The sequence below is a fragment of the Lygodium microphyllum genome, chromosome 15, assembly GCF_053477565.2.
Source record: "Lygodium microphyllum isolate KBCC chromosome 15, Lygodium_microphyllum_v1.1.10, whole genome shotgun sequence".
NCBI classification, from domain to species: Eukaryota; Viridiplantae; Streptophyta; class Polypodiopsida; order Schizaeales; family Lygodiaceae; genus Lygodium; species Lygodium microphyllum.
Window position 1 is genome coordinate 48,954,507 of NC_141149.1, and position 17,703 is coordinate 48,972,209.

Sequence of the window (17,703 nt, forward strand, 5' to 3'; positions counted from 1 at the left end):
TGTTTGGTTACGAATTGAAAAGCGAAGATTACAAAGTGTTGAGAAACACCATGTTGTAAAGTTAGCTCCTAGATTTTATGGACCTTTCAAAATCATTTACAAAATCAATAAAAGTGCATTTAAATTAGAACTACTCCAACACTGGAAAATCCACAATACTTTTCATATTAGTTTGTTACGACCTTTTAAAGGCCAATTACTTGTTCACCCTATCTATGAAAATCCTCCTTTGTTAGAAGAAGAAACTGAAATCCTTGAACCTAAGACTGTTCTAGATACCAACTTTATAACCATTAGAATTGGCCGTAGATATTTTAGATATTTGGTGAAATTTAAAAGTCATCATGTTGAAGAGGCCCAATGAATGCATGCTTGTGACCTAAGTGCTTACCCCTTACTGGTCGCTCCACATTGAGCTAATAGCAATTGAGGACAATTGTTATCTCACCCTGGGGGTATGATGCCAAGAGGCATATTCCACGGTGAATTTTATGAGACCATGGTGGATTTCGTGAGGTTTTGCGGTGGATTTCATAAAATTATATTTATTTTTCGGGTGTTACGTTAATTTAATGTGCAAGTGGGTGATTTCACAAAATATATATTTAAATTAATGGACGTTTATGAGTTTAGAGTGCACACTCGTATTAAATTAAGATTAGGATAGAGTTCTAACTTATTTATTTATTTTGTAGATGAAGACGGCTATGTATTCACTTTTGTTGGTTTAATTTTATTATTTTCTAACAATTGTGAATGCTTTAGTTGATGTGTAGAGCAGGCGACGGTGGCGCTAGGAAGCACTAGGCGATAGCGTGTATTCAAGTTATTTAGAAGAAATTATCATTTTTGATGGATGTGCGTCTTAGGCATGGAGCCAATATTTATTTTGATGCACTTATTTATTGAAGTGCTTGACATATATTTATTATTTTGTATGCACATGGACGCATAGTTTAAATATTCATTATTGGTCATTATATTTGGGCACAACTCGACTCTTGGGACGCCCAACCAATTTATTTTTTATTTGGAAAAAAGCAAACGCAAAAGCTAAAGCATGCTAATTGTAAATTTGGGCTATTTTTTAGCTCGAAGATGAATAAAATATTAAATACATTCTTTGTGGAGCGCTCACACAAGGCATGGGGGAAGATTGTATCCAATTGGTCTTTTTGCTTCATGTTATACAAGTCTATTCCCTTGGATTTTGAGCTTAAAGTAGAGTTCTTTGTTCTTGGGGACCTTCCGGTGCTCACTACGTACATATGCGGTATCCGATTTGCGCACCAATTCGTGTTGATCTTAAAAAGATAGAGGCAATTTTGAATTGGATGTGTATGAGTTACGTTCTTTCTTAGGTCTTGCCAGCTATATAGAAAATTTATGAGAAATTTTTCATTGCTTGCATTGCCTTTGATGAAATTGTTAAAGAAAGGTGTTGTATATCATTGGTTTGACAACCAGTAAAAGTCTTTTGATTTATTGAAACATGTTTAAACACATGCAATTATCTGATTTGAATAGCCCACTCTTTCTAGTAGTCACTAATGTTAGCAGATCAGGAATAGGAGTTGTCCTCATGCAAGATTCACATCCCATAGCCTATTCTAGTCGCAAAATTAAACCTTTTGAATTGAAGTATTCCACCTGTGATAAATAATTGCTAGATGTAGTACAAGCTTTATGTCAATAGAAACACTATCTAATGGGATCTGAATTTATGATCAAAGCTGACCAGCAAAGTATTAAACATCTCCTTAGTCAGCCACAAATTTCTGACCATTATATTAAATGGGCTTCTTTTATTCAAAGTTTTCATCCACTTATCCATATATCAACTAGGAAGAGAGAATGTTGTTGCTGATGCATTGAGTAGAAGACCAAGTATCCACAATATTTTTGTTCTATCTTTTGATTTCCTTATTCTTATGAAGGATACCTATGACCATGACCCCAGTTTTGAAGTTGATTGGAACAAATTAGTTGCTAGTAACTGGATTTCAATTGATTCTTTGTCTTATTATGATGGATTTATGTTTTATGAGAAAAGATTGCTTGTCACTATTCAATTTAGATAATTTGTGTTGCATGAAATTCATTGTGCTCCATATCAAGGCCATCGAGGCATTATTTTCACTTTAAGAACATTGGTTGAAGATTTTTACTAGCCCCAAATGGAATGTGATGTTTCTAACTTTGTTTCTGAGTGTTTAATTTGCCAAAGAGTCAAGTAACACCATGGTAAGCATATATGGTTTATTAATGTCTTTACCAATTCCTGACCATCTGTAAGAAGCTGGGAATACTTAGAATGTTAATAATATGCCATGTCACACTGACACTGGTATATAAGGAGAGAAGTTGTAATTTTTCACATCTTTTTGACATATCAATACAATTACAATCTTTCTCTCCCTTCTTGCTCCAAGCTTCCATGGCTTCTTCATCTTTCCTGTCTTTCTCTCTCCAATTCTAGTCTTTCTCTCTCCTCGTCACTCTATTTCTCTCTCTTCCTGCAGTCTTTCTCTCTCCTCTGCAGTCTTTCTCTCTCCCTAGTTCTCTCTCTGACACCATCCATGGAAACATATTTCAATGGATTTTATAACTGGTTTGCCTAATACACAAGTTAATCATGATATGATTTGGACTATAGTAGATCGATTTAGCAAACAAGCATATTTTTTACCATGCAAAAAAACATTAATTGCATCTCAAGCTGCACAATTATTTTTGAAAACCGTTTTCACTAACCATGGTTTGCCAAAAGTTTATTTCTGATCATGATTCTAGATTTTGTAATAAATTTTGGACTACTTTGTTTGCTAATTTGGGTACTAAGATTGATTTCTCATATGCATTCCATCCTGAAACCAATGGGCAAACAGAAGCTACTAATAGTACAATTCTCGTCCTTTTGCGTGCATACACAATATCAAAACCACAAACATGGGACACACACTTGTATCTACTTCAAATTTCATACAATAGTACACTACACACAGCTACTCAAAAAGCACATTTTGAAATCATTTTTGGACATAGATTGCCTACACCTATTACATCATTGTTGAACAAAGTTAAAGCTGCTAATGATATTGCCAATACGCATATTACTATTTCTGCTCAAGTTAAAGATATGATTGCGAAAGCCCAACAATCATACACTAAACAAGCTAATAAGAAAAGAAAAGCCATGAGTTTCAATGTTAGTGATTATGTTTGGTTATGCATTGAAAAGAGAAGATTGCAAAGTGTTGAGAAACACCCTGTTGTTAAATTAGCACCTAGGTTTTATACACCTTTCAAAATAAATCACAAGATCAATGACAATGTATTTAAATTAGAACTATCCCAACATTGGAAGATACATAATACTTTTCATATAAGTTTACTATGACCTTTTAGAGGCCAATTACCTGTCCACCCTGTCTATGAAAACCCTCCTTTGTTAGAAGAAAAAAATTGAAATCCTTGAACCTAAAACTATTTTAGACACTGACTTTATGACCATTAGAACTTGTCGTAGATATTCTAGATATTTGGTTAAGTTTAAAAATCATCTTGATGAAGAGGCCCAATGGATGCACACCTACGACCTAAGTACTTACCCCTCACTGCTCGCTCCACATTGAGCTAATAGCAATTGTGAGGATAATTGCTATCCCACCCTAGGGATATGATGCCAGGAGACATATTCCACCGTGGATTTCGTGAAACTATATTTATTTGTCGGGGCTCGTACATAAGGTGGATTCATTGTGCGAGAAGTTAATGGGGACGTCTGTCCTTTTTGGGTGTCAGATTAATTTAATGTGTACGTGGGTGATTCCACAATGGGTGATTTCGTAAAATACATATCAAATTAATGGATGTTTATGAGTTTAGAGTGCATAATCGAATTAAATTAAGGTTAGGACAGAGTTCTAACCTATTTAATTATTTTGTAGTTGAAGACTGCTAGGTATTCACTTTTGTGGGTTTTATCTTATTATTTTCTAACAATTATGAATGCTTCAATTGATGTGTAAAGCAAGCAGCGGTGACGTTGAGTAGCACCGGGTGATGGAGTGAATTCAAGATACCTAGAAGAATTATTACATTTGATGGGCGTGCGCCTTATCACTAAAGGTGTGGTGTCAATATTTATTTAGGCGCGCTTATTTATTAAAGTGCTTGACAAAACATTTATTATTTTGTATGCGCACAGAAGCACGGTTTGATATTTCATTATTTGACATTGTGTTTGGACACAACTTGACTTTTGGGATGCCTAAACACTTTATTTTTAATTTGGAAAAAAACAAATACAAAAGCGAAAAGCGTGCTAATCGTAAAGTGGGCTATTTTTTAGCTTGGAGATAAGTAAATCTATAAATATATGCCTTATGAAGTGCTCACACAAGGCATGGGGGAAAATTGCACCCAATTGGTATTTTTGCCTCTTGTCATGTAAAATCTCTTTTTGCTTTTATGAAGCTTTTGTAGAGTTCTTTGTTCTCGGGGACCTTTCAGCGTTCACTACATGCGCATACAAAATCCGATCTGCGTACTAAAGACTCTGTTAACGCGCAAAGTGTCTCTTAGAGGGGATTAGCACACATGGTCACGTTATTTCTAAATGACATCAACAAGAGCAAAAGTCTGTGAAACTCTGCATAGTTTTGTCAAGTGAATGCGATAATTTTGTAACATTTAATGCAGAGACTAAAGTCTTCCTCCTTTGTGCGAAACTCTTCTTAGTCATTAATAGATTTGAGTTTACTTTTAAAAAAAAAATGAGATGCCATTGTATGGCAGGTTATCAAATACCCTAACAGTGCCTGATACAAGTAGAGCTTGAAATCCATGAGTCCATTTGTAGGAATTGAACCTAGCTTCTTATGTTAGACACAGATGCCTTAGCTGCTGCTATAAGTGGCTAACGTTATTTTATTCTTAAATTGGGAGGCCTTTGTGGCTACATGAACCTTGTTGGGGTGGGTACCTAATGGTCACCTTCCTTCCTTCGGTAATGGTCCTCTTACTAGGCAGGGCTGGAGGCAGGTGTGCTTCTGAATTATACGAAGGGGAACGGGCTCTGCAAATAGGGAAGGAATTCTTCCACGAAGAAGACCTTCCCACATCTAGGGACGCCATCTACAGTCTGCTGCAGGACTGCACCAAGAAGAAGAAAGACATTGCATCTGCCAGACAATTGCACTCCCTCATTGTCAGACATGGCCTCGAGTCAGACGTCTTCCTTGGTGACCATCTCATTCGGCTCTTCGCCTCCTGCGAGAGCTTGCCCGAGGCAACCCAAACTTTCTGCAAGCTGCGCCGCGCAAGCGTCTACACCTGGAATGCCATCATCCAAGCACATGCAAGGCTTGGTGAAGAAAAACGAGCTCTCAAATTCTTTGGCTTGATGCTGCTGCAAGACAACCTGAAGCCTGATGTTTGCACCTTTCTTGCCACCTTAAAGGCCTGCACTCGCTTGAGAGCCCCGGAGGATGGAAGGCTGATACATGAAGTGATAGTCAGTGATGGTTTTGAATCAGATGTGCTCCTTTGTAGTGCCCTTGTGGATATGTATGCTAAATGTGGTGACCTCAAGGAGGCTTCCAATGTCTTCACTATGGTGTCATGTCCTGATGTGGTGACTTGGGGTGCGATTATTGGTGGCTATGCCCAGCACAGGTTTGCTGCGACAGCTCTTGAACTCTTTGAGAAGATGAAATGTCAAGGTCTGGAGCCAAGTGAGGTTATATTTTTAGGCATCCTGAAAGCATGTGGGAGTGTAGGAGCTCTGCATGAGGGACGGCTCATACATGACCAACTTGTTTGTTATGGGCTTGATTCAGATAGGACCATTAGGAATACTGTTTTAGATATGTATGGCAGGTGTGGAAGTTTAGCAGATGCCCTGGAGTTGTTCAAGGGGACCTCAGATCTCAATGTTGTGTCATGGGGTGCCATGATATCTAGCTATGTTCAACATGGCCATGCTTCATGTGCAATTGATCTGTATGTAAGGATGCAACAAGATGGTTTTGAACCCAATCAAGCAATATATTCCTGTATCCTGAAGGCATGTGGCAGTTTAGGCGACATAAGGCAGGGTAGGGGAGTTCATGATGAGATAGTTAGGGTTGGGCTGCATTCAGACATCAACGTCAACTGTGCATTGATTGATATGTATGTTAGTTGCAGGGTCTTAGGAGACGGTCTTAATGTGTTTGAACAGTTACAAGGTCAAGATATTGCTGCATGGGGAGCAATTATGGCTGGATATGCCCAGGATCAAAACAGTTACTGCTGTCTTGACCTTTTTGAAAAAATGCAACAAAAAGGTTTGTTACCAGATGAAGCACTACTCTTGTGTGTCCTGAAGGCATGCACAAGTTTAGCAAACTTAGAGCTGTGTAAACTGGTACATCATCAAGTCATTGAGTGTGGCCTAACATCTATAGAAATTGAAAGCTCCCTGGTTAACACATATATGAAGTGTGGTAGTCTATATGAAGCACAAAATGTCTTCCAAAATCTGGCAAGCCCGAATGTGGTATCATGGGGTGCATTAATTGGAGGTTGTGCCCAGCATGGGCATGCTCTTCTAGGTCTTGAGTTATTTAATCAAATGCAGGGTGGGCATGTGCAGCCTGATAAGGTGATCTATATAAGCATCTTGAAAGCATGTGGAAGTATAGGAGCAACAGAACTTGGTGTGCTGGCACATGCACAGCTAGTTAATAGTGGACTGGAACTGGATGACGTTATTGGAAGCAGCCTTATTGACATGTATGTGAATTGCGGGAACCTTGAGGATGCTAACAATGTGTTAAATGGCACACAAAGGCAAAGTGTTGTCTCCTTTGGTGCAATGATTGAAGGATGTATTCAGCATGGATTGTATTTGACTGCACTCGAAGTTTTTGAACAGATGCAGCAAGAAATTATCATACCTGATCGACCAATTTTTTCATGCATTTTGAAAGCATGTACAAGCTTAGGATTGTTTTTACAGGGTAGATTGGTTCATGATCACCTCATAGAATCTGAACTGGAGTTAGACCTGGTCATCCTTAACTCCCTGGTTCACATGTATGCAAAATGTGGAAATTTACAGGAGGCATGGAAAATATTTATTCAAATACCCAAACCAGATCCGGTGTTATGGGGTACAATTATTGGTGGGTGTGCAATATCTGGTGATTCCAAAGCAGTAGAGCAATGCCTTGTAAAGTTGCACAATCAGGACCTGAAGCCTGATAAGTCCATGCAAACCAGTATTCTCACAGCATTTAGTCATACTGGTCTAGTAAAGGAGGGATGTTCATATTTTGAAGCCATGGAACAAACGCATAGCATTACCCCTTCTACAGAGCACTACAACTGCCTGGCTGATCTTCTAAGCCGTGCCGGATGCCTGGTAGAAGCAGAGGATGTTCTTCACACCATGCCAAAGTTACCATTAATCTCAGGCCCAGTAGCTCTTCTCACTGGCTGCAGGACATATGGCCATATTGACCTTGGGAGAAGGTGCTTTGACAGTTACATAAGCTCATCTGTATGCTAACATCCAGTGCATGTTGTTGTCATATTAATCCCTGTGAGAGGATGAGGATGGTCTTAATGATTGCTATACCTCTAGTGAAAATTGTCTAGTAAAAGCAATATTTCAAAAATCGCAGGGCATGCCAAAAAGGATAGCTTTGCCTTTCTATAGAACACCAAAACGGTTCAGCTACGCACTATTGGACATTATTATTCCTGTCACTCATTACCTGAGTAAAACTCTGCTAGCTTTGTTGAAGATGATTGAGGATAATACTCCAACAGATAAATCAGGTTTGACTTTAATGGTCAGGCAGATGTGATGAGAGGCAGATCCCTGGCTTGGTTGAAAGTAAAAACTTCTGAGGTAGCCCTTTTCACTGCTGACCATGGGAGTCCTTTGTTCCTGTTTACCTCCAAGTGGTGTTGCATCCCTGGTCTCTCCCTCCCTCTTTTGACATGGAACTGAGAAATGGTTTACCAATGCCATTAAATTTGAAATGAGCCATTTCCGTATGGTTCCTGCAACACCTATGCTTGCACTAGAGGTTACCAAACTATGTAATATCGAGATGCAAAGTGTGCTTGGCCTCCCCTGGAAAAAGTGATGCTAGGTACTTCCCATGTTGTTGATGGACAGATATTGATGCATGTTTGTTTCTTCTTTGGTCCATCTTACACCTGTTGTTTTGCAGGGTGTTATTGAATAAAGCAGGTGCAATTGTGCTCGTTTCACTTTCCTGGTTGTCTCTCTGGTCTTGCCCTTCCTGTGGTCTTCCATACCACTTAGGTAATACTTCTTCCTCATTAATGGTTACTATTTTCCAGGGTTTCTTTGGGAAGTTCACCAGAGTTGCAAGTCTTCTTGGGGCTCACTATTTTTCAGTTGGCAGTTTGTGGTGCAGCATGCATAGATTGCATACCCACCCACAGAACGACAAAGGAGGGGTTTATGTGGACTTGGTCTGAGGCTGCCTTGTGGGATTTGAAGGTGGTTTACTCTTCTCTTCTGATCTTATCTACATCTGGTCTAAATGAGTCCTTTCTAAAAACTACAGATGTGTGTGGGAACTGTAAACAGGAGGGGCACCCAATGGTCCATCAGAACTACAAGCTCAGGAGTTGGGAGTTGTGCTACTCCATGTATGTGCAGGAACTCTAGCTGTATTCTTTGCCTTGTGCAAATGGAGAGCTTACTTGATCGGGTAGATTGGGATAGAACATCAGGCCATGAGGTATCTTTTCACTCTCTCTCAACCTGATATGTCTTCCAAGCTGTTACGTTGTTGTGATTTTCTATCTTACATTTTAAAATTAAGCATCTTACTGTGCGGAAGAAAACATTGTAGCTCTAATAGGAAGTTTATGCAATGAGGGAGGTGTTTCTTCTGATGTTTTGCATGATGGATGGCTTTTTAAACAATGACAGGTGATGTGTGGTGAGTGCCAGTGATTTTTGGTCTGCTCTTCTTCAGGAAGCTCACGATACACTTTTGGCAGGGTATCATGGGGAGGACCCTAATGGGAAAAGTTGACTAGGCATTTCTCTTTTGGCCCAGGATGAAGCAGGACATCCACAGGTACGTGAATCATTTTTTCACATGTCAGATGCCAAAACGTGATACACATGCCTGCAGGGGAACGAATTTTCTGCCCTTTCCAGAGCTACCCTGGGAGCACATCTCCATGGATTTGTGGTGGGCTTGCCCTAGTAGGCTCTTCTCGGAAAGATTGCATTGTGGGCAGGTTGACAGTTAGATGAAGAGCAGGAAGAAGATCTCGTGCTTCTGTCAAGATCAACACTGAATAGTCTGCTTGTGAGTACTTAACCTTTATGGAGTATGCCATCAATGATACTGTTCAGTCCTCAGCTAGGCATACTCTCTTTAAAATCTATGTTTTCTTGATCATTGGAGGTTGAAAGTAGATTAAGGATTTTCCCAAACCCTTGTTTTTCTGGCTCAACCAAACATGCCAAAGATAGCAGGATCTGGTCCTATCCCAAATATGGGTAGGCAGACCTTACGACTACCCTAGAATGAGCTCCTTCCAATTGAGGTTTGGATGGAAGGGACTGATGAAGTAGTTAAGAAAGTCCCCACCTGATTGATTGGCTGTGCAGTTGATGAAGAAGCAGGGAATTTCCTTTGTTGCACTTAGAGCAAATGCCATCACCAAAAACTATTTTGAAGGCTTTTTCATTCGTCCATTTGTCCAGACTGTCCTATGAAGATGTTAGCAGATTAGTCAAGTCATAAGTGAGTTTGTGCCCCTACTATGGGCCAGGCACATTATTATTGTGCATTTCTTTTTTTGGAGTCTGATTTATGAGTTTTTGCACATTATTTTATTGGCCCATCAGCTGGCCTACTTTTTCTGATAGTTGGCTTATATGTAGGCTGTTCATCCAACATAAGCATCACATAGCCACTTAAACAACCTCAAAAGTGCATAATTAATGAAAACCCTAAAATGGTGCACGGTTCGAGAGTTTTAAAATAGTGTGCAGTACAAGGTCCCAAAACTTTCTATGAATAGACAGGCTGCCCTCCATGAAGCCCAATCTTGTTTTGCAAGTTTCAGGCCCTCTAACTTCATTGCCCACACCCCATTTGCGAAGGACATCTCAATGAAGCTGCCTGTTGCTGTCCACATCCATCAGCGGCCTATTTCCGGCCTCCTGCATAGGTTTTCTATCCTGTTTTGTTGCCACTAGTAGTCAGCTCTTCAGTAGACTTGTTGTGTTCACCATGGTTGATAGTTTGCAGGTGTTTATTGTCTACACTCCTTGGCGATCTTCCACAGGTTGCAATTGTCTAGTTGTAAACGCCCCGAACAACGTAGTATGCTTAACAATTATGAAATTCGCTTGTTTTTAAGACTTAATATAAAAGAGAATGAACACTTAAAGCTGAAAATGAAAATTACTCACAAAATTTCAGCCATGAAAATGTAAAAGTAATGGAGATAAGATTGAGGGTTGAAGATGGGCAACCCCCCCTTGAAGGAATGTATTTCTGCTCAATCCAAGTCCCTTAGGGAAGAGCTCAGTTATAATCAACTTGAGAGTGAGAAGAAGTAATTCTCACTCTCACAAGATCATGCGAAGATGTACAAACACACATGCATTATCTATTATGCAATGATAAGAACTGATTTCTTTACAGTATGAGAGAAGAAAGAGGGGAAAACAGCCTTTCTCCCTCGTTGATCAGCAGTACATGGATAGGACTTACTTCTTGTTGCTAAAATGAAAGAAAGAGCTCGAGAAGGAGGTGCTGTAATGAATTTACAGGCTTGCTGTACTGTAAAACAGCAGTGATAGAAGAGGGAATATGGAGGAATTTGATAATGGAGAAGTGGGGATGATGATGGGGATGGATGGGGCTAGTTTCTGGCTATCTGTGGGTGCTGGACATGAGTTTACAGCAAAGAAAAATAATGCTGAATGAAGAAAAACGAGCTCTTATTTATAGGGGAGGAAAAAGCTAGTACAAAAGGGGAAAGTGGAGTAGTACAAGATAAGTGTCCTGTTAGAGATCATAGCCTGTTTAGGCAGCTGTACAGTCAGCAGCAGCAGTCGGACCAGCAGCTGCAGTCGGACTGCCACGTGGCAGTCCGACTGCCTGCAGCCGTTTTTACCAAGCTGCGCCCTATTTCTGGCGCCCCGTTCTAGGTGGTTTTTCGCCTATTTATTGTCGACGACTTCACAGTCTACCCATTCTTCTCTGTTGCAGATTACAGACCGGTGCCGTGCAGATTTCTGTCTCTGTTCACAGATTTCAGACAGCAGACAGTGAAGACTGCAGCAGACTTCGAGGTGGACAGCAGGTCGCATCGTCGAGGTGGAGACACGCAGTCCAGCGCACTGCGCCCGTGTATATCTTTGTATTCAGCATTCTTTATACAGCAGATCTTCATTGTACACTGTCTCTTTCTCTCCCTTTTTCTCTCTGCGTTCTCTCTCTCTCAGTCCTACGCTTCCGCACCGCTGCACTCTGACATGGTATCAGAGCAGTGTTTGAGGGCTGATTGAGCGCAGAATCAACCTGAAAAGGAGTTTCCATCGCGACACAAATTTGCGTTTTCTGCGTTTAAGGGCAGACAGGAGGGCTGCGCCTTGGAACAAGGCTGAAACGAGTGTGGGTGCACAGGAAAGGAGTACAGGTGGTGGATTTGCTGCTGTTTACTGCTGTTTGACGCGGAGGAAGTTTGAGTTTTCAACCTAAAAGTGCAGGTTTTGCTTTTTCATCGCCTCCGGCGGGTGAAGAAGCTTCGGGACGCGGAAGAGCCTTAGCAGGCTGAGTTTACTCAGTCAGAGGGGGCTGCTTTTGCGTTTGAGAAAGCATTGCAGGTGAAGATGTCTACAGAGATGGACTTGGAGTTCCAGGCGATTATGGACCGGAAGGTGTCTGTCTTACCGGCTCTTCCTACAGATCAGAAGCTCGACGGCGACAACTACCGCATTTGGCGCGTTATGATGTTGGCCATTCTTGAGTCCTATGATTTGGCGGAGTTGGTACAGGAAGATATTGACCGGCCTTCGGTAAGAGATGAGTCCAAACTCTCTTCCGATGCTCGTGCGGAGTTGGCCAGGGCCCAGTCTCATTGGGACAAACTGAATGCCAGGATTCGATCCTTTCTCTTTCTATCATGCACTACAGCCGTGATCGCTCACATCGAGCACTTGACGGTGGCTCGTGAGATATGGCTGGAGCTTGATCAAATGTACAATCGGATGACCCTGATGAAGAGGGTTTCTTTGGAGGTACAGATGCGGACCTTGTCCGTCAATAAGTCTTCTTCGCTAAGGGAACACATTAATAAGCTAAGGCAGCTACAGATGCAGGTCCAGAATGCGGGGAAGCCAATTTCCTCCGAAGACATGGCGATCACACTCTTGTTCCAGTTGCCGCCACGATTCGGTACATTTTACTCTGCCCTTATTGCTTCGGGGCGAGAGTCTACTCTTCGGTGGGAAGAGTTGGTTCCTATGGTCTTGGACCAAGAGGAACAGTTAAAGGGACAGAATGCTTCCAAGACGGAGGCGTTGACAGGTCAAGCCTCTCAGAAGAAGGGGAAGGACCAAAAGAAGAAGAAGGGGGATAACAAGTCCAAGAAGGACAAGGAGAAGGACAAGGACAAAGACTCCACATGCCATATTTGTGGAAAGACTGGCCATTGGAAGAAGGATTGCCCTGACAAAGACTCGAAGGACACCAAGAAGAAGGAAACCAAGGATTCTGGAGTGGTGGCTGTACCCTCATCAGCTGCATTTCTACATTTAGTTGTCATTGAGGACGCTTCACCGAATGCTTCTGATGCTGCGATGGCGGCTCCCCAATCTCGAGAGTGGATTATTGATAGTGGTGCCTCACGGCACATGACTCCTTCATTAGATGGTGTTGCCCAGCTGCAACCTTCGCGTGGGCAGGTTCTCATTGGAGACAGCTCTTCAGTTTCTATTGCAGGTCGGGGTAAGATGCAGCTTATTCCGGATGGACGAGGTGGCACCCATACCTCAGAGGTTTTGCATGTACCAGGATTAGGGTACCATCTCCTTTCAGTTCATAAGATTTGCTTCCTTGGTCTTTTGGTGGAATTTGACAGTTCTACTGTGCGAGTCCTTGATCGTGAATCGAGGAAGGTCCTATCATCTGGATATGAGGAGAACGGCATTTACAAACTGAAGTCTTCCACTGCCCTCTCTTCTCTTCTTCTTACCTCACAGTCACAGTCTGAATTATGGCATGCTCGGTTTGGTCACCTGAACTATGACTATCTTCGGAAGGCGTCACGTGGACAGCTTGTTCGAGGGTTGCCGGATATAGTGGTGAGCCAGCATCCATGTGTCTCCTGCATACGGGGGAAGCAGCATCGGGATGCCATTCCCCACACAGCTTCGCGGCGGTCTACTTCACCGATGGAGCTAGTATCTACGGATCTATGTGGCCCTATGAGGAATGAGTCCCTGCGTGGGAGCTCGTACTTCATGCTGATCGTGGATGACTATAGCAGGATGACATGGGCCTGTTTTTTGACACTAAAATCAGAAGCTTTCTCGCACTTCAAGGATTGGCTTCTCTTTGAGGAGAACCGATCAGGCCGGAAGTTGAAGACCTTGCGATCCGACAAGGGAGGTGAATTTGTGTCTAATGAATTTGCTCGGTTTTGTGCAGATAGAGGAATTCACCAGGAGTTTGCCACTACCAATACTCCTCAAGAAAATGGTATTCTAGAACGGAAGAACCGCAGTGTGATCGAGATGGCGCGTACCATGATGGAGCACTGACAGACCCCTCAGGTTCTGTGGGCCGAGGCTGTGGCTACTGCAGTCCACATCCTTAATCGATCCCCTACTTCGGCCGTGGAAGGGATGACTCCATTTGAGGCTTATTTTGGGACGAAGCCAGATGTTTCTTACTTTCGGATCTTTGGGTGTGATGCCTATGTTCACATTCCGAAGGCTCACCGTGACAAATTTGAAGCGGCTTCCCGAAAACAGGTATTTGTTGGCTATAGCTCTCAGTCCCAAGGCTACCAACTGTATGATCTCGTCAAGCGGGATGTATATACTAGCCGTGATGTGCGGTTTGTGGAGGTTCCGGCTTCTTCAACGGGTGAAGAGCATCCCGTTCTTGGAGATCCAGGGGAGAGTTTGGCTCCTTCTACAGTTCCACTGGAGCCTGTGCCGTTTGATTATGATTCTGTTTCTGACACAGAGTCTACTGTTCCACCGGAATCTTCTGAGGAGTTACCACCGGTGGACATTCCAGAGTCTTCTACTGATGGAGAACGACGAGGGGAGGTTCGGCCTCCTCCTCGCTGGGCCCGTGACACACTCCGTGATTCAGGGATCGAGGGGGTTCTTGAGGAGTGGGGACCGCAGGATGGTCCGCGGCGGTCATGGAGGCACCAGGCGCATTCTTCGGAGCTTGTTTGCTCCAATTATTGTTTGATGTCCCGAGTTATGCAGGATCGAGAGCCCACCTCCGTGAAGGAGGCTTTACAGTCCGCCCCATGGAAGAAAGCTATGGAAGCTGAGTTGGAGGCTATTGAGAGGAATGGCACTTGGTCACTTGTGCCACGCCCCCCGAAGAAGAAGGTGATTGGAGTCAAGTGGGTCTTCAATACCAAATATCTCAGTGATGGTACTTTGGATAAGCACAAGGCTCGCCTTGTTGCTAAGGGTTTTGCCCAGCGCCCAGGGATTGACTGTCATGACACCTTTGCCCCTACAGCTCGTATGGCAACCATTAGAGTTGTTCTTGCTTTGGTTGGCCATAGGAGATGGCCTGTTTATCAGCTGGATGTGAAGTCGGCCTTCCTGAATGGTGATTTGAAGGAGGAGATCTACGTTGAGCAGCCTCCTGGCTTTGGTTCTTCAGATGGGAAAGTCTACAGGTTGAAGAAGGCCTTGTATGGTCTCAAACAGGCCCCGCGAGCTTGGAACGAGAAGATTGATTTGTTCCTCCAGACTCAGTTGGGATATTGGCGGTCCAAGGCCGATCCGCAGCTGTATGTTCACACTTCCGAGGATGGTTGTGTGCTGTTTGTATTATATGTTGATGATTTGATTGTCACAGGTGATGATGCACAGCAGGTCAAGGAGACAAAGTCAGCTTTACATCGGACGTTCGAGATGACGGATTTGGGGCTACTCCATTTCTTTTTAGGCCATGAGATTTATCAGTCTCAGAGGGGGATCTTTCTCTCCCAACAGAGATATGTACAGGAGCTCTTGGTGACTTTTGAGATGGAAGATTGTCGGGCCCTCTCTACTCCTATGGATCCGAACTGGAAGGCCACTTCCCATTCAGCTTCTCCTTTGGCAGATGCTTCCCGCTATCGACAGTTGATAGGGTCTTTGATTTGGCTTCTCAACACGAGGGTTGATCTATGTTTTGCTGTTGGGCTCTTGGCAGGGTTCATGAGTGAACCTCAGACGGTGCATTGGCAGGCTGCTCAGAGGATACTTCGGTATCTAAGGGGGACGTCTGATTTGGGGATTCATTACCCCGCAGGGACAGATGGGTCAGATCTTGTACTTGCAGGTTGGAGCGACTCGGATTGGGCTGGTGACGTAGACCACAGACGGTCTACAACAGGTTACTGCTTTACTTTGGGTGCAGGTGTTATTTCATGAAGTAGCAAGAAGCAGCCCACGGTAGCCCTTTCGTCTACTGAGGCGGAGTATTGGGCCGCATCTTCCACCACATGCGAGGTTGTGTGGCTTTGGAGATTGTTGGAGGAGCTTGGGTGCTCCCAGACTCGTCCTACATTGCTGCGATGTGACAATGAGAGTTGCATTGCCTTGGCAAGGAATCCTGTTTTTCATGCCCGGACGAAGCACATTGAGATCCAGTACCACTTCATCCGAGAAAAGCTTCTGGATGAGACCATCACTATGGAGTATTGCAAGACGGAGGATAATCTTGCGGATTTGTTTACGAAGGCGCTTCCTCAGGCTCTACTTCGGCAACATTCCCGATCCCTCAGGCTTCTGCCCTGTCCAGGCTCTGAGAGGGGGTGTTAGAGATCATAGCCTGTTTAGGCAGCTGCATAGTCAGCAGCAGCAGTCGGACCAGCAGCTGCAGTCGGACTGCCACGTTTTTACGTGGCAGTCCGACTGCCTGCAGCCGTTTTTACCAGGCTGCGCCCTATTTCTGGCGCCCCGTTCTAGGTGGTTTTTCGCCTATTTATTGTCGACGACTTCAGCAGTCTACCCATTCTTCTCTGTCGCAGATTACAGACCGGTGCCGTGCAGATTTCTGTCTCTGTTCACAGATTTCAGACAGCAGACAGTGAAGACTGCAGCAGACTTCGAGGTGGACAGCAGGTCGCATCGTTGAGGTGGAGACACGCAGTCCAGCGCACTGCGCCCGTGTATATCTTTGTATTCAGCATTCTTTATACAGCAGATCTTCATTGTACACTGTCTCTTTCTCTCCCTTTTTCTCTCTGCGTTCTCTCTCTCTTAGTCCTACGCTTCCGCACCGCTGCACTCTGACATGTCCAGCCACATGTCATGAGATGTGACAAGTGGTGGGACACTTGGAAACTTGTGTGACAAGTGTCTTGACACTTGTCTCTTCTCTATGGCCTTCGTTTTTGGGTTGAATATTGTTAAGAATAGAAACAACCAAATTTAGTAAGCATAATCAGAGTACAGAATTTACTATTTTTAGAATGACATCCCTATTTTTTAGGACTAGCATTTTTAGGCTAATTCGAGGCTCCTAAAATTTAGGGACCTCCTAAAATTTAGGGACCCCCCCAATATGAGTGTCATATGAAAGCTTTTTCCGTGTACATCGCAAAAACAGTATCAGAATCTTCATGTGACTTTTCTATGCAAAGAAATGTGCATTTCAAGTTTTCAGCCCACACATGCACTTTGTACAAGCATTTCATGATCATGCCATCTTGTTGATTGTAATTGTCTGTTCTGGCGGATCTAGCCCACACTTCAAGGCATCAATCCTTTCTGTGTGCGAGTCTAACCCTGATATGCGTGAGTTCTGGTCACAGACGCCCAATCAGGCCATATAGGTGGAAGTGTGATCTATCTTTTCTCTAACCCACTGCGTGGGTCCACCATAACCTGTGACCACTCATCAATGGCCAGCTCCAGTGCACTTTTCTTTATATTTTATAATTAGTGCAAAGGAAACAAATTTAATAAATCATTATATAGACAAATTAATGAAAAATGATACAAATTTTGTTTCTATAGAGTTGTGACAGCTGTAAACGCCCCGAACAACATAGTATGCTTAATAATTATAATATTTGCTTGTTTTCGAGATTTAATATAAAAGAGAATGAACACTTAAAGCTGAAAACAAAAATTACTCACAAAATTACAGCCATGAAAATGTAAAAGTAATGGAGACAAGATTGAGGGTTGAAGATGGGTAAATCCCCCCCCCCCCCCCCCCCCCCCCCCCCCTCCCTGAAGGAATGTATTTCTGCTCAACCCAAGTCCCTTAGGGAAGAGCTCAGTTACAATCAACCTGAGAGTGAGGAGAAGTAATTCTCACTCTCACAAGATCATGTAAAGATGTACAAACACACATGCATGATCTATCATGCAATGATAAGAACTGATTTCTTTACAGTATGAGAGAATAAAGAGGGGAAATCAGCCTTTTTTCATTGTTGATC

At 43.0% G+C, this 17,703-nt stretch overlaps 1 protein-coding gene across 10 annotated transcripts in view; it reads left to right on the forward strand.

The window, feature by feature from the left end:
- Positions 1-4,967: 4,967 nt before the first annotated feature.
- The window catches only part of LOC148024497 (pentatricopeptide repeat-containing protein At3g09040, mitochondrial-like), a 41,690-nt gene continuing 28,954 nt past the window's right edge, over positions 4,968-17,703 (forward strand). For 6 of the 10 annotated variants that reach the window (XM_087694152.1, XM_087694156.1, XM_087694151.1 and 3 more), the window contains exons 1-5: positions 4,968-8,150; positions 8,232-8,326; positions 8,430-8,527; positions 8,618-8,771; positions 9,037-9,353. In XM_087694152.1, the coding sequence (XP_087550278.1) occupies positions 4,991-7,558 (2,568 nt within the window). In that variant the 5' untranslated portion in view covers positions 4,968-4,990 and the 3' untranslated portion in view covers positions 7,559-8,150; positions 8,232-8,326; positions 8,430-8,527; positions 8,618-8,771; positions 9,037-9,353. Of the gene's footprint in view, positions 8,151-8,231; positions 8,327-8,422; positions 8,528-8,617; positions 8,772-8,965; positions 9,903-17,703 lie in introns of those variants that run through there. The other 4 variants (XM_087694159.1, XM_087694158.1, XM_087694157.1 and 1 more) reach the window with 4 other exon arrangements.